The 24,148-nt window shown below is 38.5% G+C and overlaps 2 protein-coding genes across 3 annotated transcripts in view; both read right to left on the bottom strand.

Moving 5' to 3' along the window:
• The window catches only part of rapgef5b (Rap guanine nucleotide exchange factor (GEF) 5b), a 59,740-nt gene extending 50,246 nt beyond the window's left edge, over positions 1-9,494 (bottom strand). For both annotated transcript variants that reach the window (XM_081389191.1, XM_081389192.1), the window contains exons 1-5: positions 9,160-9,494; positions 7,135-7,200; positions 6,650-6,756; positions 2,395-2,516; positions 1,986-2,154 (exon numbers count right to left, since the gene is read on the bottom strand). In XM_081389191.1, the coding sequence (XP_081245317.1) occupies positions 1,986-2,154; positions 2,395-2,516; positions 6,650-6,756; positions 7,135-7,200; positions 9,160-9,288 (593 nt within the window). In that variant the 5' untranslated portion in view covers positions 9,289-9,494. The remainder of the gene's footprint in view (positions 1-1,985; positions 2,155-2,394; positions 2,517-6,649; positions 6,757-7,134; positions 7,201-9,159) is intronic.
• Positions 9,495-15,854: 6,360 nt separating this feature from the next.
• LOC308704239 (ferroportin) lies at positions 15,855-23,551 on the bottom strand (the record flags this gene model as incomplete). The annotated part of the gene is made up of 8 exons (XM_081388393.1): positions 15,855-16,114; positions 17,698-18,363; positions 19,190-19,444; positions 20,210-20,336; positions 20,519-20,634; positions 22,443-22,602; positions 22,776-22,843; positions 23,449-23,551. 8 exons carry the CDS (start codon positions 23,549-23,551, stop codon positions 15,855-15,857), a joined length of 1,755 nt encoding a protein of 584 aa, XP_081244519.1.
• Positions 23,552-24,148: the final 597 nt, after the last annotated feature.

Raw genomic sequence — 24,148 nt, 5'->3', positions numbered from 1 at the left:
ATTTTTATTTTAATATAATTTTTATTTAAATACACTAAAAATGCCATTTATACATAAAGTGAGACAAATACACTTTTTATGATAAGCTTGTTTTAAAAGATTTCTTGATTAAAATTATTTTTGGTGACAAAGTCAAAAAGTTATACAACTACTGTTCTGAGACCATAATGGAGAAAAAAAGCCTCATTAAAAGATCTTATCAAGTAGTTTTGTGCAATGTTTTATTATTATTTCTTACAGAATATAAATATTGCATGGATAGTTCACATTTGTAAATGTTACGTGGTGCGACTTGATTTGATGATAACTTTTAACCTAAAAAAAAAAGAGTTAACTTTTGAATGGTTTTACAGAAATAAATACTTTTATTCAGCAAGGATGCATAAAAAAAAATTGCATTTTGAAAGCTTAATCATGCCATATGGAGGTGCAGACAGAGGAACCAAAAACAGGTCGGATCTCTCTAAAGATGGACATCCTGCCTAGACAAAGCCACTAGGACAGAACCTGACTGACTTTCCCAGCAGACAGGAAATGATGCAGATACATGACCTATAGCTCAACTTCCATTTGCGTACATTGACCCCCCTGCTTACGTACTGTGTACCAAAGTGCTAAACTGTGAAAGGTCAAAAGCAGTGTGGCAGCACTCTGAACAGGTTGGGTATGTCTGAATATCTGAAAGTGAGACAGAGCCTGGAGCAAAATCATTTGTCTGGCCTGCACTGGGATGAGCACTGTCACACAGACATCTGCTGGTGAAGGCTGGAACTGCAGCTGACGTTACTACATTATATGCTCATGGAAAGATACTGAATGATTTCCCTGCCACATTTGGCCTTAATCATCTACAAGCCCTGTCCAGATTACAGGTCATTGATTTTATTTAAAAATATGGTTTGCAGATTATGTCAAACCCCATTTGCCCATTGCAATTTTTTATGGGGATTCATCCAAAAATGAAAATTGTGCCATCATAGAGTGCTGCAGGGATGACGTATTAATTCATATAAACCAAATAACAGTCCATTGTAACAAGGAAATGGACTGTCTGTTAAGACAAACTTTGCTCAGATTTCAACAGTCGGGTTCCAGAGGTAAAAACTCCATTCATTTTCTCCAAAGGGAAATTGATTTTTAATGATAACTTAGAAACCTTTTTAGATCGCCCTAGCCCTAGACAGTGAGCTACGAGGTTGTTAATCGATGGTATATGCTTATGTTTAAGCTGTTAGTCCACATTATTTCAACTTACTTTTAAAATGACCGTGTTTAACAGTGGAACTTGTGGTGAAAAACTTCATTACCCATGATGAACAGAAAATTCCAGCAGAGTCGAAACAAGCAAACCGCGCTTTTAAAAGAGCTCTTTAGCTCCGTCTAGCTCCGCCTCTCCCTAAGTTCTCAAATATGTTGTTTCTATAGATATCATCAATTTTAATTGAGTAGTTTTATAATTCTACATTTATTTGATTATGTTGTTTGCAGTGCTTCATGGAATTGTAGTTCTTTCCCTCACTAAAGCCGTAAAGAACACAGCCTTGTACCTTTGTATTTTTGTCTGATTTTCACAAAACTTTTTGTAACACAAGTTTTGTAATGTTATGATTCACCGCCTAGCTGATTGGCTTGGTTCATGGCTTCTAACGCTTTGAAAAAGTATCAGCTGACCCTCTGACCCCAGCTGAGGTCCACTGAGAGAGAAAACCTCCATCACAATAACCTTTTGGATCCCAAGCCAAGAAAAACAACTCAAGGGGTAAACGGTCACAACTTCCATAGTAATTAAAAGCCTCTTTTATATATGTTTAGTTCTGCTTAGGTAATCAGTAATGGTTGTTTACGGGCCCAGGCACGTTCTGTTAGCGCTGGATAGTAAATTATAAGCAATTAAGTTGTACAATCAAGAGGGACAAGATATTTAATGACCTTTGACCTTAGAAAAAACACTATCATTAAGCTTTTATGTGCAACCGTATGCTCACCGCCTGTGGGTTCCACTGCGAGGCTGCACGTATGGGACCAGCTGTAGCAGCAGATGAACTGCACTCGGCCAGATGACCTGATTTCGGAAATCACAGCTCTGGGCTTCACATTCCTCAAAGGTGAACTGGTACAGAGACCTGGAGTCCTCAAATACATTGTTCTGCTCCACTGGACACAACAGAGTTAAACATCTGACATAAAGCAGTCTAGACAAAGCTTGTGTAAACGTTATTTTCTAGTCAGGCACCTCAGAGGGAGCCGGGCTGTGCTGCAGATTCAAAATCCATATAATTCCTTATAATACAATCAATAAATCATCCAAACTCTACAGCGTCTGATGTGCCTCATCTTTATACTGAAGGAGCAATCTGATCATTCACAATAACTGTTTTAATCTCGTCTGTGTACCTGAAAGCAGAATGCCCAAGTCCAGGACAATGTTCCAGATTTTGGAAGCTATTGCCCTGTTCTGGATAAACTCACAACGATCCATCATCCATTCCACCAGCTCTTGACCTGTACATGTCCTCCTGAGAATATGCCAGATGAGAACATGAAAAAGAAGAAAGTGTTACAGGAAATGACAGGCATGATTTTATTAACCAAAACAAACCATTAAATGTTTATGCTTTCATTAAACAATATCATTGGCTGATATTTTGCTGATTGTTTGAAAAAAAAAAGACAATTTATAAACTAGTTGCACCTTTTTTGCTCATTTTAAATCGGAGAAGGATTGATAAGGATGTAAAATTATTGTTAATGTGACTTGGTAAATAAACTGGTAAATTCCAACCAGTATCTCAATCTTATGTTACAAATTGAATTCATGATACACTGTACATCAAATTTAATGAGTGACTTAAAACAGTGCAGAATCTGAAATAAATCTTATTTTATTTCATACTGTTCCAATAATATGTTTTGCATTCCTTTTGTTTATTTAATTTAAACTAAGTTTAGTTTTACATTTCAGATTTTCAGTGTGGTGTCAGATTTTTGGACCCAACTGTATGTGATACAATCCAGTGTTCTTCTGAAATAAGGAAGCAAAGTCCTCACTGTCCTTTTTCTGTACATTTTTGATTTGACACATTTTTCAGGTTTTATATTAAGAAATACAACCACAATAATTCTATTTTGTATTTTTAGATTAAAATTAGGGCTGTCAAACGATTAATCGCGATTAATCGCATCCAAAATAAAAGTTTATTTTTACATAATGCATGTGTGTGTACGGTGTATAATTATTTTCTATATATAAATACACACCCATGCATGTATATATTTAAGAAATATTTGCATGTATATACTGTGTATATATATTTATATTATATATAAATATTTTATATATAAATAACACATTTTCTTAAATATATATATGCATGTGTGTGTATTTATATATAGAAAATAATTATACTCCGTACACAGACATAAATTATGTAAACACAAACTTTTATTTTGGATGCGATTAATCGCGATTAATCGTTTGACAGCCCTAATTAAAATGTAATTAATGTTCTATTTATTTGAAAAACAAAGTATATTTCTCATCAAGTGCTATTAGCATATTTACATTTATTCCAAACTATAAGAACGCGATAATAAATTTAATGTATAATTGTAAATGTATAAGATGCTGTTTTCTTTAATAGTCAACTAATTTTCAGATCATCAGTCATCAAAGCTCGGCAAACACTGGCTAAAATGTTTGTTCCTTAAAAAACCCTCACAGATCATATTTATAAGTCATTTCAGGTTTGAATGTGATGTGACAAAGTGGTGATATCTAAGGGTACGTTTATACGATAATTATGTACTAAAAACGGGAACATTTTTCCTTGGAGTTTTTCGTGTACAGACGACAACGTTGTCAATATCATCCCTGTTCACACAGATGCTGCCAGGCCAATAGTTGGCAATGTCACTTTGTAAAGAAACATCACACGCCTACATGATTTACAGTTTACAGTAATCCAAATTATTCAACCCCCATTGCAAATCAGGTTTATTGGCAAAATTGACAGACTTTCAGCTGTTTGCAATGAACAAATCAAACAAAAGTGATTGAAATACCTCAACACAACAAATGTTTCAAGTGGTTTCCCCAAATTCAACTGAAAATGCAACTTTTAATGACTTCTGCTGTCTCAAAATTATTCATGGCAAGCATCTGTAGTACTAAGTAGAACATCAGTTTGCTGTTATGACCTGCTGCAAACGAGATGTATAACCAGACACCAGCTTCTGGCAGCGTTTCTGAGGAATCTTAGCCTATTCCTCATGAGCAACGTCCTCCAGTTCACTAATATTCTTGGGTTTGCGTGATGCAACCACCTTCTCCACATCCCACCAGAGACTTTCTATGGGGTTCAAGTCAGGTGACTGATGTCACTGTAGAATCTTCCAGGACTTCTTTTGAAACCAAGCCTTGGTGGAATTTGAGGTATGCTTAGGATCATCATCCTGTTGGAAGGTCCAATGATGCCCAAGCTTCAGCTTCCTCACTGATGGCATTACGTTTTCTCCTAGGATATTCTGATACTTCAATAAATCCATCTTGCCTTCCACACACTGCAGGTTTCCAGTGACAGAAGATGCAAAGCAGCCCCAGAGCATGCTTAACTGAGTGTTCTTTTCAGCATATGCTTCAGTCTTCTTCCCCCAGACATACCGCTGATCCATTGGGCCGAAAAGTTACAGTAGTGGTGTATGTCTTGGAGTTCTGGCATGTGTTAAGTGCACGCCTTACTGTGCAAGCTGAAACCTGTTGCCACCAAATCTTTCTGCAGGTTTTTTGCAGTCACTCAAGGGTTTTTCTGATCCTTCCTTCTCAGAAATCTGGTTGCAGCCACTGATAGCTTTTTTTTCTGCCCTGTCTAGGTAGTGTAACCACTGTTCCTTTAACTTTGAACTTGTGAACTATTATGATGATACCGATCAACCCCCCTGGCTCATGGACTATATGCTTCTAACTGTGTATCTAGGAACATTTAGTTCCTTCGCTATCTTTTTGTATCCTGTTCTTTGCTTGTGAAGGGCGATGATATCTTCTCTTAACTTTTTGGACCATTCTTTTGACTTAGCATGCAGTCAAACATGACACTCAACAAAACCCTAGCCAGTTCAGATATATCATGTGTTCTAGCTCAAACAAACCTGGTGCAACTAATGAAGCCCTTGATTAGCTGCATCAGGTGTGCTTGAGACAACACCTGTTTCGCAGATTTGTGCTGTTGTGAGGGATTCTCTTCAAGGGGTTGAATCATTTTGAGACTGCAGAAGTCATTAAAAGTTGCATTTTCAGTTGAATTTGCAGAAACCGCTTGAAACATTTGTTGTGTTGAGCTATTTCAATACCTTTTGTTTGATTTGTTTATTGCAAACAGCTGAAAGTCTGTAAATTTTGCCAATAAACCTAATTTGCAATGGGGGTTGAATAATTTCGATTTCAACTGTATACACATTTTAATGTAAAATTTCTTAATATTTGCTTTGTTTTATTTTAGTAGTATGGATTATTTACTCATCCAATATTTTATTTTTTTGAGAAGGTATTGCCTCCCTTGCCTCCTCAGAGGAAACACCCCTGATACAATCCCTTCATATTAAGGGCCTCTGATATTAAGGGCCCCTGATACAATCCCTTCATATTAAGGGCCTCTGATATTAAGGGCCCCTGATACAATCCCTTCATATTAAGCAGTATGCATACATGTACACCAAGAATGTTAACTTTACTTTACTTTATTGTCCTCGAAAGGGAATTGATGTAGACAGCAGTACGCATACATGTACAGCAACATAACACACACAGTAACACACATTACAATAAATTATTCAAAAACATGATGGCTGCAGGAATAAAAGAATTATTATATCTATTTGATTTACACAAGGGGAATTTAAATCTCCAGCCCAAGGGAAGCATTTGAAATTCAGTACACAATGGATGTGTGATATCGGAAAGGACTGACTGGCTGTCCCTAGTCACCTTTTGTTTATAAATTTGTGCAATATTCCTTAAAGGGATAGTTCAGCCATAAATGAATATTTTGTCATTACTCACCCTCAAGTTGTTTCAAACCAGTATGAGTTTCTTTCTTCTCTTGAACTCAAAAGAAGATATTTTAAAGAATGTTGGTAAACAGTTGACGGCACCCATTGACTTCCATAGTAGGAAAAAAATGATGACAAAATTTTCATTTTTGGGTGAACAATCCATTTAAGGCGGTCCCCACTATCTTACTACATATTTTAACTGCGTATAATACTACACTTACCTCTGTCCCTTACATAGATGTTACTATGAAGATAACGATAACTACATTATCGACCACACCAAAAGATGAGAACGTTCTGTTTATTATAAACGAGATGCAGTTATGTCATCTGCTGCTTTAAATGTTCGAGCTCTTTAAAGTCGGTTGGATTCTGATTGGCTGCCAATGTTTTTTACATCAACAGCTAGAAAAAAAATGTATTGAAAGTGATTCCAACAATATATTTCATCTATACCTGTAGATGTGGTGAGGAGTGGACTCTTATATTGTTATAGAATTAGATTATTAAAAATTGATAGTTATAATGCTTGGTTTGAATGGGCCTTAAGGCTTTACTTTATATATAACTGGCAAACACACAACATTGCAATGAAACTTACCTGATGATTCTTGCCAGTTTAATATGTGCTTTCCAGTTATCCTGGCCATTGGATAAGAAAGCATTCCTCAGTGCTCGGCCGGCACATGGCACATTATTCACGCAAGCCTTCACAACACATAGAGAACATTCTTAATCAAGATAAAGCGGAAAGATTTAAAATTGTCAGGACAGGAACAGGATGAGACGGTCAGAATTTAACAAGAACAAAATATAAAACACTATTTGCTTGCAAGGCCTCAAAATTTAGAACATAAACTGTTTATCTATAGTCCAGGTGATATGTGCAAAATTTGAGGTGATATGTTCACTTTCTAATATGTTTCTCATGATGTACTCATCTTAACAATTACGTAACCTAAAACAAGTGCTGACAACATCCCCAACCTCTCCATTAAGTGAATTAAACTTGACACCATTAAACAACCAGATTTTCAAGTCATCGAAGGACTGAGGGCAACGACGGGAGATAAATGCATGATATACCTTGTGTCTAGTCTGTCCGGCATTTGAACAGCGGATGGACACAGGTGGCTGCCTCTGAGATATAATCTAGCATAGAGAGAAAGAGGTTAAACATCTGAAAAACAATACAGCTTTGTGTCCTGAGACAATGCACTTTTTCTGCTGTTTCTTATCTTTAAACAGCAGCGATGACGATTACATGAAATATTCATTCATTACAGACATCATATCTAGCTTTTCCAATTAAACCAAAACCAAAACAAAACATCACTTTAAGTGATGTTTTGTTTTGGTTTTGGTTTAATTGGAAAAGCTAGATATACTTTGTTAAAAGGTCAGAGAGGTTGCATCCACCTAGGTTAGAACATGTACAGATTACAAAAAAAATGACCATATAGGCAATAAAAGCTATGTTACATTGTCAAAACAGGTTGCTGTGCCTCAAAAGAAACCAGAGTTAAACTAAGTGAAGCAGCCTGTCCATTACTCAATGTGTACTTTAGCTAATAGACTCATGTGGGATGCTGGGGAAACACACAGTGAAGTCATTTTTGTAGTCAGTGTAAACAGCAGCCATTAACCCCCATGTCTAGAATTTGTGAAGCAACCATAAAAAGATACCATTACAACATAAAAGGGCCATTTATTAATACTATACAATACAAATGTAATATTTATATTACAGTGCTATGCATAAGTTTAGACACCCATGCTAAAGTTGACTAAAAAGAGGAATAAAAAATCATCTTTTGGAAATTGAACTTAATGACTTAATTTAAAAAATTAGGAAAAATCCAACCTTTAAGGACACCAATTTTCTTTGTGAATGAATAATGTATCGTAAATAAATAAATGTTCTTCCTTAAAATACAGGGTGCATAAGTTTGGACACCCCTATGTTAAATTCCCATAGAGGCAGGCAGATTTTTATTTTTAAGTATTTTTTTTTTTTTTTTTTTTTTTTAGGATACTATGCATCCTGATAAAGTTCCCTTGGCCTTTGGAATTAAAATAGCCCCACATCATCACATAGCCTTCACCATACCTAGAGATTGGCATGAGGTACTTTCCGTAAGATCATCTCTCAATGCAAATCAAACCAGCTATTAGGCTAACTGAAATAAAACCATGCCAATCTCTAGGTATGGTGAAGGCTATGTGATGATGTGGGGCTATTTTAATTCCAAAGGCCAAGGGAACTTTATCAGGATGCATAGTATCCTAAAAAAAAAAAAAAAAAAATCTGCCTGCCTCTATGGGAATTTAACACAGGGGTGTCCAAACTTATGCACCCTGTATTTTAAGGAAGAACATTTATTTATTTACGATACATTATTCATTCACAAAGAAAATTGGTGTCCTTAAAGGTTGGATTTTTCCTAATTTTTTAAATTAAGGCATTAAGTTCAGTTTCCAAAAGATGATTTTTTTATTCCTCTTTTTAGTCAACTTTAGTATGGGTGTCTAAACTTATGCATAGCACTGTATATTATACATAATGCTGCATTACATATTAGTATCCGGGTAGTTGAAATTATATTTCAAATAAAACAACTTTAAATGTACAATACTTTTTGTACAGTTACTCTTTATAATTATTAAACATTCAGTTTTAAGACCCCATATTAATTGATCAAAAAATTATATTTCTGTGTGCGTATTCCACACACACACACACACACACACACACACACACACACACATTATTCATACATGTACACACAAACAAAAAAAGATCAATTTGTCATCTAAGATTTGAGTCACAGTGTCCTCACAATTATAATATTATATTATAACTATACATATTTTAAATGTGTTCTTGCTGTATCTTACACACATTCACCTTCAAGGTTTAAAATCCCACCCAACAGGTTTCCCTTTAACCAATCTCATATTACAGCCTGGCCAATGCAATGAATTAGTTTTAGCTGTTCTCAAAGTCACTATTGTAAAGCAGTATGCAAAACAGTCTATAAACAAAACTTACACGTAAATGCTCTGGCACTAGTACAGTGTATTATATAGTCAGTTTTAAAATACACTTACAGCTTCCAGGTTCTTCTTAAACTGAGAGTCATTCCTCAGTAAGAGAGGATCAGTTCTGCTGCTCCTGTGATCTTCAAGAACTTTACTTCTGAGAACCTTAACAGACGGACTCTCATCCACCACGTCCATGTCCAGGACAAGTCAGCACAGGTTGGAGGACGAAAGCTCGGACTCCCACATATAAATCAATGACGAATGTTTATCAACAGGTGTGCAAATGAAATCAATAGTCGTCTAAAACCAGTAAAAGCGCATTACTTGTTTACAGACTCCATACATCGTGACAATGGCAGACACGTGAGTCAACATAGGTGCGGAGTTGAAAAAGGTATGTCACGTGACTTGAGTGGGCCGTACCTATATGAGATCACTGATAACACGAGGCCACGAGCTACTATAAAAACCTGATCCAGAGTATATAAGCATCGTGACATGAAGTAGGTACTTATAATAACGATGTCATTAGGCCTACTATATCTCCATTTTGCAGTATGCTTATGTTTTGTATGACAAATCATTAGCGATGAAGACTTATGAAAAAGATAATAAATTATTAAATGTTTAATTTTTAATAAAGGAGTGAATACGGAGGAAGGTGTGGTGTTTTTAAGCAGAATATTTGATGTCACTTAAGTTACAGACATTATTTATTTACAGTGTGAAACGTAAAATATGCGATTTCTACATCATTTCTGTCGAATACAGACAGAAATGATGTAGAATTTGAATATTTTACGTTTCACACCGTAAATAAATAATAAATAGAAAACAAATAGATAAATGACAATGCAATCAATTAGAGAAGGGGACGGTCGCTTTGCCCTACATAGGCGCAGCAAAAAGCTCAGAGCGTGACCACAGAATAGGCCTACGACAGTTCTGCCGTGACATCACTAGATGCGCGAAAGCAAGTCTTGCAACTCTCATTTTGCTCAATCTGCAGCTAAATCACCATAGCGATGGGTCACCGTAGCTCTCGTTGCGAAGAGGCAGAAAAAAACTTTGGACATGTGCATTTCCATGGTTCACCGCGGAAATCTTTTACCAGTTTGGTGGAAGCCCACCCACATCCAGTTGGTGTTGGACAAGAGAATGTGAATGGGGGAAAGAAGAAAACGAAGAAGAAGGGCATCTCTAAAAAGAAAAAGAGGTTCAGGTTGTGGAGGTGGACCTTTAGTCGGAGAGCTGGTCAAAAATACAGCAGGAAGACCAGCTCAACTCAGTGTGAGGAAAAGGCTCAAGACACTGAGGAAGTTGCAGTACCACCTGGAAGAATTCCTGATGGTAAGTGACATGACCACGTTTTAAGAGAATGTAAAAGGCTCCAAAAAGTAAAATAATAATTAACTGATTAGATGCTGCTGAGTATGCAATTAATAATTCATATTATTTGATTTTAATTTACATCTTTCCTCTCTTTAGTTCAGAGTTTTCTACAGCAAGTCATCTGTAGTGTAGAGAACCAAAATCATCAGGAACCTTCAACCAGTGATCCTGAAATCCTTCAAGCTGCGGATGTACACCTTGCTGTTCACCCTGATGTCGCCCAGACTCTAGTTTGCGCCACGTCTGACTTTGATGCCTACCTGACTCCAGCACACACTGCATCAAACTGGAGCACGGGCGTCTCCCAGACTCTAGCACACACTGCATCAAACTGGAGCATGGGCGTCTCCCAGACTCCAGTACGCACTGCATCAAACTGGAGCACTGGCGTCTCCCAGACTCCAGTACGAACGGCTTCAGACTGGAGCACTAAAGTCACCCAGACTCCAGTATGCACCGTGTCAGACTGGAGTACTGACGTCACCCAGACACTAGTACGCACAGCGTCAGACTGGAGCATCAATGCCGGCCTGACTCCAGCACGAACAGCGTCAGACTACATCATCCAGACTCCAGCACGCACCGCATCAGACTGGAGTGCTGACGTCACCCAGACTCCAGCACGCACAGCGTCAGACTGGAGCATCGATTCCGGCCTGACTGCAGCACGCACAGCGTCAGACTGGAGCATCGATTCCGGCCTGACTGCAGCACGAACAGCGTCAGACTGGAGCATCGATGCCGTCCTGATTCCAACACGAACAGTGTCAGACTGGAGCATCGATGCCAGCCTGACTCCAACACGAACAGCGTCAGACTGGAGCAGCGATGCCGGCCTGACTCCAGCACGAACAGCGTCAGACTGGAGCAGCGATGCCAGCCTGACTCCAACACGAACAGCGTCAGACTGGAGCAGCGATGCCGGCCTGACTCCAGCACGAACAGCATCAGACTGGAGCAGCGTTGCCAGCCTGACTCCAACGCGAACAGCGTCAGACTGGAGCAGCGATGCCAGCCTGACTCCAACGCGAACAGCGTCAGACTGGAGTAGCGATGCCAGCCTGACTCCAACACGAACAGCGTCAGACTGGAGCAGCGATGCCAGCCTGACTCCATCACGAACAGCGTCAGACTGGAGCATCGATGCCGGCTTGATTCCAACACGTACAGCGTCAGACTGGAGCAGCGATGCCGGCTTGATTCCAACACGAACAGCGTCAGACTGGAGTAGCGATGCCAGCCTGACTCCAACACGAACAGCGTCAGACTGGAGCAGCGATGCCAGCCTGACTCCAACACGAACAGCGTCAGACTGGAGCAGCGATGCCAGCCTGACTCCAACACGTACAGCGTCAGACTGGACCAGTGATGCCGGCCTGACTCCAACACGAACAGCGTCAGACTGGAGCAGCGATGCCGGCCTGACTCCAGCACGAACAGCGTCAGACTGGAGCATCGATGGCGGCCTGACTCCAGCACAAACAGCGTCAGACTGGAACAGCGATGCCGGCCTGACTCCAGCACGAACAGCGTCAGACTGGAGCAGCGATGCCAGCCTGACTCCAGCACGAACAGCGTCAGACTGGAGCAGCGATGCCGGCCTGACTCCAGCACGAACAGCGTCAGACTACATCATCCAGACTCCAGCACGCACCACGTCAGACTGGAGTGCTGACATCCCCCAGACTCCAGTCCGTCGCACCCCTTCTGACTGGAGCATCGATGTCACCCAGACTCAAATACACACCACTTCTGATTGGAACGCCAATGTCACCCAGACTCCGGTACGCACCGCGTCAGACTGGAGCATCAGTGTTGGTCAAACACTAGTTAGTCCCACGGAGGGTCTTGTTTCACCTCTGACAAGACAACTGGAGAATAATGAGAAGAAAACTGTGGGTAAGTTTACTGCCACAATAATACAACACACACACTTTTTATTCTAGATCAATCAATTTTAATATCAAACTGCAGCCAATGCATGATATTTCATGAAAAACTAATCTTATTTAATAGTCATCAATTCCTGCCACTATGTGATCAGCGACAAGCTGGGTGAAGGGTCCTTTGGAGCTGTCTATGAGGGAACTCGACTGCTGGATGGCTTTAAGGTTCCTTTTTCACTTACAATATCTAGCTAGCAGATTGATCATCTGGATTTGATTAATATTACCTGTAGATTTAAACCGTAAATCATTTTTCGACAAATGTCGGCTTATTGTTTTGTTTATTAGGTGGCAGTGAAAATTGTCACAAAGACTGAGGATTTGGAATACATCAGTATTGTAAGTAGGCTGTGCTCTCTGTTTTTCTCTGCTGTCTTTTCAATTTAAAACATCTCATATTACTATAGCTGATTTTTCAATAGACAAACTTGGGCCCTAATTAGGGAAACCACATCCATCTAACCAAAATAAAAATTGTATTTCCTCTAGCCGTGTCATTCCAAGCCCCTCCCACTAGAGGTTGCACTGCTCATCCTCGCCAACAGAGGCCCCAGTGTTCCAGAAATAATCCAGCTACTGGACTGGGAGGACCTGCATGACTATTATATTATGGTGCTGGAATGTCCCTCACCCTGCGAGGACCTGTTTGAATTCACGGAACGCCACGGAGGCAGCATTGATGAAGGTTTAGCTTGTGCCGTCATGCGGCAGGCAACACAAGCTGCCTACACGTGTTGCCTCCGTGGCGTTTTACACCGGGATATCAAACTTGAAAATCTGTTGATCAATAAGAAGACCCATGAAGTCAAGCTAGTTGACTTTGGGTGTGGCGACCTTCTTAAGAAATCAGCCTACAAGATATTCATTGGTATGTATTATCGCTCAAGCCATAAAATTGGAACCACTGTTGGGAATCATATACGTATCACCAAATGTGAATGGATGCCTGAAAAAATCTGCTGTGGTAATGAAAATCTCTTTCCTCCAGGCACTGTTGAATACTGCCCCCCGGAGTATGAGGAGAAGGGCGAATACAATGGGAAGCCAGCGACCGTCTGGTCCCTTGGTGTTCTACTGTTTGCATTGGTGTGCGGGGACTATCCCAACACTGATGACCTGCACATGATTAATTCAAACAACTACTCCAAAGCTGGCTTGTCAGAAGGTGAACTCTTAATCTCAGTGAAGAAAGCAAATTGTAAATGTAAATCATACAAAACAAAACAAAAATTCATGACAGGAAAATAAAAACAGCTAGTGAGATACTTAAGAATAACATGATTAAAGAGCAGGATTGAAGATCAAGGTAATAATCAATACTTCTTCCATTATTCTTCACAGAATGCTGCCATTTGATTAGTCATTGTCTCCAGCGAGAGCCAGAGCAGCGACTTCGATTATCCGAGATTCTTCTCCACGACTGGTTCAAGGTACTGTACTAAGCTTACATTTGTTTTGTAGAGTTTGAAAGTCTTTTTTTGAGGTTTGACTACAGTATAAGACTACGGACATCAGCTTAGAGAATGTTATGATTTCTTCTGATTCACTTCTGAAAATCTGATTAATGTTTTTGTTTTAGGTCACAGATGTGGAGAAACCTGAAAACAGTATAAAGAAAAGGACAGGGACCCCTGGAGTGGCTCTTCAGTCGTGAGCTCCTGCCTCGGCCCCCCAGCCCCAGCCCCAGTCCAGAGCTCCCTATCATGGCCACCCCAGAGGATCTTGTCAGGGCAACAAGCAAGGCGACTTCCCCCTGAAGCATAGATCACTATCTTGGGCTTCCTGGGAATTAGAGGTTTGTGTCACTGGCTCACTGGTGCCCATAGCTCCCTCTTGTATTTAATATTTTGGCTTTAATCATCATGCATGTGGATCTTCTTGTTTGCAGTCTTTAGTGACATCTGGTGGAGAGTGACACCAGAAATGAGGTCCTTTTGGGTAAATATCAGAATTCCACCCAATTCCATCCAAAGTAAATTTCTTAAAAATTTCTGTCCTAGAAAACTTTTTGTTTTATTTGCAATATCTGGACTACTAAGCACCCTAAAATGACCAAATTTACCTTTTTTCATAAATTGAAGTCATTGTACACATAAATAGCATTTTCAATGTATTTTGGAATGCATTAATAGATCAGGCTACATTTTAAGTGATGCAACTGATCACAATTTCTTTTTTTTTAAATCGCTATTTTTAGACTTTTTTGCATTTCACTGAAATATTTATATGGTGTGATAAATCACTCCTAAAATAAGGTCATGAAAACTGTATGTACAGGCTAATAATTATTTAAAAAATAGATTTTCCACAGATTAAGTACATATTTCAACAAAACACTGCTCAGTTAATCCAAGGCATTCCTTCTGAAAGCACTTTTATTGATTGTCACTAACTGTCTGACACTTAAAGGGTCCTCAAACAACATTTAACATAACACATCAGCAATAAAAATAATCTGTGAAATAAAATGCATTTCATAATCCATATAATAGGTTATTAACACAAATGAAACGGATGCAATGCAGTCTGTGTACTGTTACATGTATGTTAACTATTACTTCTGTAGTTACCGTCAACAAATAAGTTCAAGCTAGAGTTCAGAACATAACAGTTAAGTGCTGAGGTATAAGATTCTGTCTTCATCTATTTTGAACTCAAAAACACTCAGTGAAAGTAGTCAGTTAAAAGACCTTGACATAATACTTATATAAACAGGGAAGCAATACATTAAAGTCCACAGTCTTGTTAAAATTCACTAATTTTTCACTTGAAAAGTTAGGGATAAAACTAAAAGATTAATCAGTCAGCCAAAAGCACAAATAATAAAAAATAGCTATTCCCCTTATAAGCTGTAAAAAGCAGCTTCTGTCTGTTGGACGAGATTTGTAGTGTGTGTGTGTGTGTGTGTGTGTGTGTGTGTGTGTGTGTGTGTGTGTGTGTGTGTGTGTGCTTTATTCCAAAACCAAGTAGTCTTGGGGGAAAAAATACATTTTACTGGCGTTTTATTAAAAACAAGTGGCAGCGTGCTGTTTCTGGTTAGCTGCCAAATGTGAGAAGATTTACAAAAAAGGTGTTTGCTTAGCTAATAATCCATGAAAACATGTCGTGTCAGCTATGTTCAGTTATGTTCTTGTTGTAATTATGTGCGTTTTAAGACACTTATTAACTTTCAGGAGACCTTGGCTCTCTAACTATGATGCTATTTCTTTTGACTGTCAACAGGAGGCGCTGGTTCCTGATTATGTTCACCTGAGTACTGCGCTGCTGCCAAACCCTTTCCAGTTACAAGAGCTCACGGCGACAGCTTTTTTTCAATATACAATGGATATAGTGAGTTTTGTGTAAGTGCAACTTAACACACGTCACAGCGCAGGAATGTAGAAACATTCACAAACTGGTGAGCAAGAGAGAAATTTGTGTTGCTTATGTGTTTGTACGTGGTTTCCTTTTGGCTTTCCTGGCGTACAGGAAGTACATGGTGTGTCCCGTGAAAATGAACAGGACGGAGATGATGACAAGGATGCCGAAGTGTTGTGGCTGGGGTGCAGAGATGACCATGAAGAAGTGCAGCAGGTCCATCAGGTAGTTCATAGAACTCTGGACTCCATTCACCACCCCACGCTCTGATTCACTTATGGTCTCCTGCAAGAGCTGAGTCACTGTCAGGTCGAAGGACCAGAGACCTGTAAAACATCGGATACATTATATATTACTCTGGTTTACACTTCAAGGTGATATATCATCAATTATAGCTTGTAATAAATACATATCTTGTAATACGATCAATGGTACAAAACAAAGTAATCAGATTACAGTTACATCTTGTAAAAAATGTTACAGCAAACATTTACAACTTTAACAGCGAATTCAGTTGACGTTAGAACTGATCCGCGCATCTCTGGTTCTGGTTCTGGCTCTCGTGTGAGCCACCTACTGGTTCATGCGCAATCGTTCTCCTAAATATTGCTTTTTACTTGACTTAATTTACATGTGACCTTGAAGGAATCCAAAAGTAATCAGATTACATTATTTTCATATTGTGGTGCTTGGACACGTTACTGAATACTTTTTTATACAATTCTCAACAATTCGCAATTAACAGCGAATTCAGTTGACGTTAGAACTGATGCATCTCTGGTTCTGTTGCCGAGTCATGGCTCGTGTGAGCCACCTACTGGATTGCATCGTTCTCCTAAATATTGATTTTTACTTGACTTAATTTACATGTGACCTTGAAGGAATCCAAAAGTAATCAGATTACATTATTTTCAGAAAATATTTTCATAAAAAATACTTTTTTATGAAGTAATTTGTAACTGTAAGGAAGTACATTTTTAAAGTAACCTTCCCAACTCTGCTTATAAAGCATATATTAATGCCATATTCTGCACGACAATATTCTACATCCCTTAATACCTAAACTTAACAACTACCTTACTAACTATTAATGAGCAGTAATTAGGAGTTTGCTGAGGCAAAAGTCATGGTTAATAGTTGGTTGATAGTGTGATCCAATCAATTAGCATAGTATTCTTACTAAATAAAAATTTTCAGATGTACCACTTGACATTTTACAACCAGAACTAACCTTTCCTTGTCATAAATGTTCAAATTATTTGATACTTTAAGCAAGTCACTTATTGACACACATCCAGAGGTTATCTCTGTTTTATATTTTATTATTCCTGCATGTTTCTGCATGTTGGTCGGACCACATGACTTTGATTTTGCATTTGCAGACAAAAGTTTTTCAAATATTAATAAGCAATTAAATGGTTAAGAAAAAAATTACTATTTTAATAAAAACATAATTCATTAATTTAAATGAATGAATTAAATAAAAGTCATTTAAATACAGGAAATGAATAAAACCAAATTTATTTATAAAAAAAAAAAAATTTAAATGTACACTATTGTTGAAAAGTTTGGGGTCAGAAAGATTAGAGTATTACAGTTTGCACAGAAATATTAAGAAGCACAGCTGTTTTCAACATTGATAATAATCAGAAATGGTTCTTGAGCAGCAAATCATCATATTAGACTGATTTCTGAAGGATCATGTGACACTGAAAACTGGAGTAATGATGCTGAAAAGTCAGCTTTGATCACAGGAATAAATGACATTTTATTTAGTTATAGTTACAGTATTACTGTTTTTACTGTCTTTTTGATCAAATAAATGCATCTTTGGTGGGCATAAAAAAAACTTACCGACCCCAAATATGTTTTTTAATTAATAGATAGGATAAAGCCGCCATCTACTCACCGACTCGAGCTGTAATGACTCCAAGGAACAGCAGGATGATGGAGATGTAAGACTCAGGTTCTGTCCCTGCTGGGGCGTTCTCAAACAACACAGTGTTATTGGTCCAGTGAATAGAGGAACGGTCCGGCAGCAGAGGCTGGTTGTTGCCTCCACGCAGTAGGTATCCGTGCCTCTGGTGACCTCCGGTCATTCCTCCCACGTGCGACGCATTCCCCAAATTTAGTATGCTGAGGTCCATGGGGCTACCGGGGGCAAACACGGAGCACACACAAAGCAACAGGCAAACTAGGTGCAGGCCGCTAGAAATGACCCCAGTGTTGACCAGGCCACATGTTTTCCGCAGCTTCGTGAATAGGACAGTACCCAGAAGCCCCGCCACTGCCGACACACCCATCAGAATGCTGAGCAGCGAGCCGCTGACGCCCTGGGTGTACGCGTAGCCTGTGGTGATGCAGTCGAAGCCCAGCACTGTGGTGTAGAGGAAGGCCAAGCCCAGGCCGGCGAGGAAAACAGGCTGTCTGTAATATGCCCTCCACCCTTCCCGACAGGTGCTGAGGAGTCCCCGCAGCCGATGGAGGCACACTGGGATTCGGCGGATTTCCTCTAAACGCAGGGTGCTGGTGCTTTCCTCTGAGGGGGCTCCAGTGGTACTTGCTGAGGTCCTGCCTGAACAAAAGAGGAGGGATTTGGTAAACATGCAGTGTTATTCTTTCTTTCTTTCTACAGTATCTATCTATCTATCTATCATATTTCATTTGTTCTGTCTGTCATTCATTCGTTTGTTCTATCTATCTGCCTGTCTGTTGTTCGTTCATTCATTTTTTCTATCTGTCTGTCTATCTATCTGTCATTTGTTCTATCTGTCTGTCATTCTATCTCTCTACAGTATCTATCTATCTGTCTGTCGTTCATTCTTTTGTTCTATCTATCTGTCTGGTTGTTCGTTCATTAATTTGTTTTGCCTATCGTTCTATCAATCTTTCCCGTTTTTTCTGTCTGTCTGTCGTTCATTTGTTTGTTCCATCTGTCTGTATGTATGTTGTTCGTTCATTTGTTATATCTATCTATCTATGTATCTATCTATCTATATGTCTGTCGTTCATTTGTTTTTTCTATCTATCTGTCTGTCTGTCGTTCATTCTTTTGTTCTATCTGTCTCTCGTTGTTCGTTTGTTAATTCTATCAATCTATCTGTCTTTTGTTTTGTCTGTCTTTCCTTCATTTGTTTGTTCTATCTATCTTTCTATGATCTTTGTCTGTCTGTTTGTCAATTCTGACTAGCAAATAACACATTTCTAAAATGGCATTGGCATTTGAAAGCTTCTGAATGATGTTATATCCACACCACTAGGTGTCAGTATAAGGAAATATCTGCAATATCAACTAAAAAATAAACACCACACTACTGAGAGCAACTTAAATTAAACATTATACTTCAAACATGGGGAGGATAGAATCTTTTGTGCACTAGTTTATGCTAAAAAATGTTTACCTTGTGCACATTTTCTTTCTCTTTTCTTCTCTAAATAGCTTTGCTGTTCCAATGCTGGTGGTTTGACGGACAGAGCCGGTACGATACGGTAGACTCTGGAGAGGAAGAAGAACTCCACAATGAGGGACACCAGATTCCATCCTAAGATGAAGCCACAGCCAACCACATTCGAGGCCAGGGTCATTACCTGACCCACCGCCAGAGGAGCCAGGATGTTGGTCACCTGATCGATCCGCCTCATTGTTGCATTCATTCCTGTATCAGGAGGAAATCAAAATTCAAAATGTTTTTTGTGTGTGTGTTTGAATATTTGTGTGCAATGTATTTGTATTCTTACTAGATTATTGCACTGTTATCTTAGCAACATGCTAACAGTAAACTTTACTAAAATCAATTGAGTTGTTTCTCCTGTGTGTTTTTTTGTGCAGCATGTGGAATTGCTCTCCCATTCATGAAGTTGGAAAGTAGCAGCCTACGTACTTGGTTTTGACACAGAGCTAAGTCTGTCAAATAAGATGCAAATTGTATTTGCATGCACATATAAACTGTAGAAATGGCAAAAACAGAAATATCCCTTTTCCAGGAAACTGTATTTTAAAGATAATTTTGTAAAAACCCATGCAAAATAAGCTTTACAGATCTTTACTGGAAAGGGTTTAAACTATGGTTTTCATGCTTGTTTGACGGACCATAAACCATTTTTGTACAGGCACCTGTGCAACAGTTCTTAAGACACTTTACAACAGTTTACAGGTGGTTGCCAATTAAGGTCAGTCACAATAACTTTGGACACTAAAGAGACCTTTCTACTTGCAAATGCCTTGGTGGAAGAGTGGGATACAATCTCACATCAAGTATATTTACACATTAAGAAATTTTCTGTAAAAAGGCAGATGAAAGTGAGAGGATGTTTCCTTTTTGCTGAGTTTATTTGACGTGTTAGACTGATTAAATGTTAAAACACCTATATGATTTCCAATACACAGATTAGCTTTATGCTAACAGAAATAAAGGCCATACCTGCGAGGTGACCACGGTTGTAGCCTGTGATCACCACTATCCAATCCCTCTGGATGGCAATGGTGAGAGCTGTGCTGGCGAGGTTCGCCACATCTGCCAGGACGATCACCACCGTATAACAAACCACCTTGTGTGAGTTGTGTGATGCAACAAGTTACTATGCTATGTCATAACAGCAGGAATGCTTATGTTCTGCAATGGCTAGCCAGAAACATAAGGCACACAAGGCTATGCTGAACACATGATTGCTTCTGAATGGGCAGATATTAATAATAACACATTTTGGGGTACAATGTAAGAGGGACTTACAGTTAGCCACCCATCCCAGATTTCCTCAATCCGTTTTTTGTATGAGAACACCAACATGAGTACGATGCTGCAGATGGTCACTGAGATATTCTGAATGAACAGGGATGCGTGGGCCACTGTAGAGAGAGATAGAAAGGAAATTATGTTACTTAAAATAATAGAAAATACTTTAATGACACGGAAAAAAAATGGCTCCATAAAGAAAAAGCTTGTTTTGAGGACCTTTATTATTATTAGGGCGCAAGCCCTGAAAGGATGAAATTGCCCTCTTATTTTTACCCAATTTGCTTCAAACTTTGTCAGAATAATGACAAGACATAACAGACATAGACCTGCAAAAGGAACTCTTGATAGCTTAAATGCTGTTGCCATGGCAACGCATTAAACTTTGATAATCTTTTTGGGTGTTTTTGAGGCTCTTAGCATGCTTCAAATTGCATGAAACTCGACACATCAGAGTTATCGGCCATTAGACACTGGCAAAGTCTTAGAAACGGGCATGGAGAGAGATCTCTGTAGTACCATCTTTTGACAAAAGTGGGGGTTAGTTTTACCTACAGTCACCAAACAAAGTATATATATTTCATCAAGCTGGGCAACGTTCTAATTTACAGTCATTAGCTCCGACCAACAGGAAGTCGCTATATTGGTTTGAATGTGTTTTTTTTTTTTTTTTTAAATCAGGCTCTGAATTTTTAACTACTCCTCCTGGGGGGATTATATGATACACTCCAAATCTTTTCAACATGATGCCAATACATAGAAGATGCTAAATTGTGCATTGTGATATTGGATCTTGTACGGTGTTGCCATGGTGAGGGATTAAAGTAATGACAAAAAATGGAAACAGTCTAATTTCTTCTCAACAATAAATTATACAACATTTATTTCTATATAAAATAATACATATATATATAAAAATCCTTTTTTTTTTATTAGTGCATGATGTGTAAGTTAAAATAGGCAGATTAGTGCTACATGGTTGAAAACTCAAAAATCTAATTTAATACATAACCACTTATGAGGCTTAAATGGCAACATAGGCCTATTTTTAAACAGGGTTGAGAACTTGAGAGCTTGCTGAACTTGCTGAGAACCATGTTTGCTGAGAACTGTTTTCAGGTATAAATCATTTTAGTAGGTATTGTATTATGATGTATATTTAGACATTATCAAAGTCTATTTTCTGTAACGGTTTAGATTTATTTTGTTTAAAATGTTAAATCTTCTGACTCAACTGGTAAAAAGTCTACAACTGATCCTGAGGTCTGTTTGTGTATGTGTGTGTGTGTGTGTGTGTGTGTGTGTGTGTGCGCGTGCGTGCGTGCGTGCGTTTGTGTGTGTGTGTGTGTGTGTGTGTGTGTGTAACCCTTTCATTGCTGTGTGCTTTGGCCTGCATTAAAGGATTAGAACTATCTTGATCTTTGTCTATTTCAATAAGTTTGAATAATAAATAAAGGCATAGAACCAGTTCATTTGTTGGGCACTGACAACATAGTTTTATAGATTTATCTTAAGAAATAGGTTAATAAAAATATAAAAAAAGACCTTGAGATATATACTTGACTTCTGGACAAATAATTTTGCACTCATTTGAAAGTGACCTATGACATAAAATGAATCTAAATAAATGATCTTATGGATGTGGCTGTTGTGGTCCATGACATAGTGGCACCAGCTTCTGCAGTAAATGTTGCGTATTCAGTTGACTTTGACATAGTCCTTTTACATTTACCTGGTTTAAATGCATATTGGCCGTCATGCACAGTTGCTCTAAGGCCACAAGTGTGGCGGTGGCACTGGGGCTTGGGCCCGTCATCGCTGCTTGCAGCTATATTTATTATTGTTTTGTATAACTGTCTTTTCAGTGAAATAACAGAAGGATTTTTTTTAACAAATATTTCTACGATAATGTATCTTTCACCTTTGTTTCGTGGGTTGCGGTCAACCCAGTCTCCAATCAAAGCCCCTAGTAAGAGCACTGATCCGGCCACCACCAGTCCAAAGATCCCAGTTAACAGCAGGTTATGGCCATACAGCTCGATCAGGAAGACGGAGATGGCAAAATGCCACATGCGATCACCCTGGTATGTGAAAAGAGACGCTCAGCTCTAGATATCATACTTCACATATCACAGTTCACATTGTGTGGTCCTCAAAGCATCATGAGAAAAAAAAAAAAACATGTAATACTGTGCCAGAGCTCATGCCCTGCTTACTGAGTGCCAGCATGGCAGATATGAAAAGGGCTCCTTACCCACATAGATAATGCTCCGCTCACATAGATGAGGAACTTCGGACCCTTGAGGTAGATGAGGGCTGATCCTATGAGATAAATGGTCTCAAATGATTTATTTCTTGCCTGTACATTTATTGTAAATAATAGACTGTTTCATGCCAGACAGCAAAAACAAGCAGGGTCTGCAGACTTATTGTACGCATGCATATTTTAAACATGCATATGTGTATTTTAATCACAGTGTCCCTACCCTTGCCTTAAAATTCAAAGAGATAGTGTCATCATGAAGAATTGTACTGGTCATTCTTTTCCATGCAATTACGTTGAATGGGCACAGAGGATTTTAGTTTAGGCTTGTGAACTGTACCAGTACCAAACTCGAGTACCAAATCATTATTTTTTTAACCAGTTCTTTGAAAAAAGTTCAACTCGAATGACTTGTTAATGAATGCTACTTCTCTTAGGAACTGTTAAGAGCAAAACAAGTTTCACAATAATTGCTTAAATTCATATCTGTTACACAAAACAAAAATTTGGAGTGTCACACATGACTAAAATGAATTTCTATAGAAATTCCAGTCTTTATGGAATATTACATAAATGGAGTTTTTTGAAGAACAATTTTCGAGTATCAAAAAACGTGTTGCTTGTTTCCCTGTATACACAAATCAGTATAAGTAAAGAGACATACGTGGTATATTCCTGGCTTTGATCACAGGCGAATCTCTGTCATTATCATGGTCAAACTCCAGAGCATCAGCACCACACTGGGCCCCCTCTGTTCTGAGAGACATCCTGCATCAACAGCATGACTGAATTACAATCAGGTCAATATATGGTAAATGCATGAATCATTCAAATCAATATATAAAATAAATAAACTTTAAGGACTAAAGAACATTGTTTAAGTTTGCATTTCTTTTGTTGGCCTGGTTGTCACGCTCTAATGAGGCCTATATACAAACCTGTAGAAAATAAAAAAATTCAAATAAAACTACTGAAAATACAAATTTGAGTATGAAATCATTAGTCAATAGGTCATAATGTTCAGTTAATTGTGTACATTTTACTGACCAATATTAACTTGGTTTTCAATTATCATACACTATTGGTAAGATTGTTTAATGTTTTTGAAAGAAGTCTCGGTTTCACTTTATTTTGATGGTCCCTTTAACATACAGTATGCGGTTGACTATAATTAACATTTCACCTACATGTCTACTAACTCTCATTAGAGTGTCAGTAGAGTATTTGTAGACTGGTAAGTTTACGGTTAGAATAAATTGACATAGTTGCAAAGTTACTTATAGTCAATAGAATGTATGTTGGAGGACCAACATAATAAAGAGTTTGCAGATATTAGGCAGACAGTCTACTAATACTCTAATGAG

Source organism: Scardinius erythrophthalmus (genome assembly GCF_964197995.2).
Source record: "Scardinius erythrophthalmus genome assembly, chromosome: 16".
Taxonomy (NCBI): Eukaryota; Metazoa; Chordata; class Actinopteri; order Cypriniformes; family Leuciscidae; genus Scardinius; species Scardinius erythrophthalmus.
This window is presented reverse-complemented; position numbering and strand designations above follow the sequence as displayed.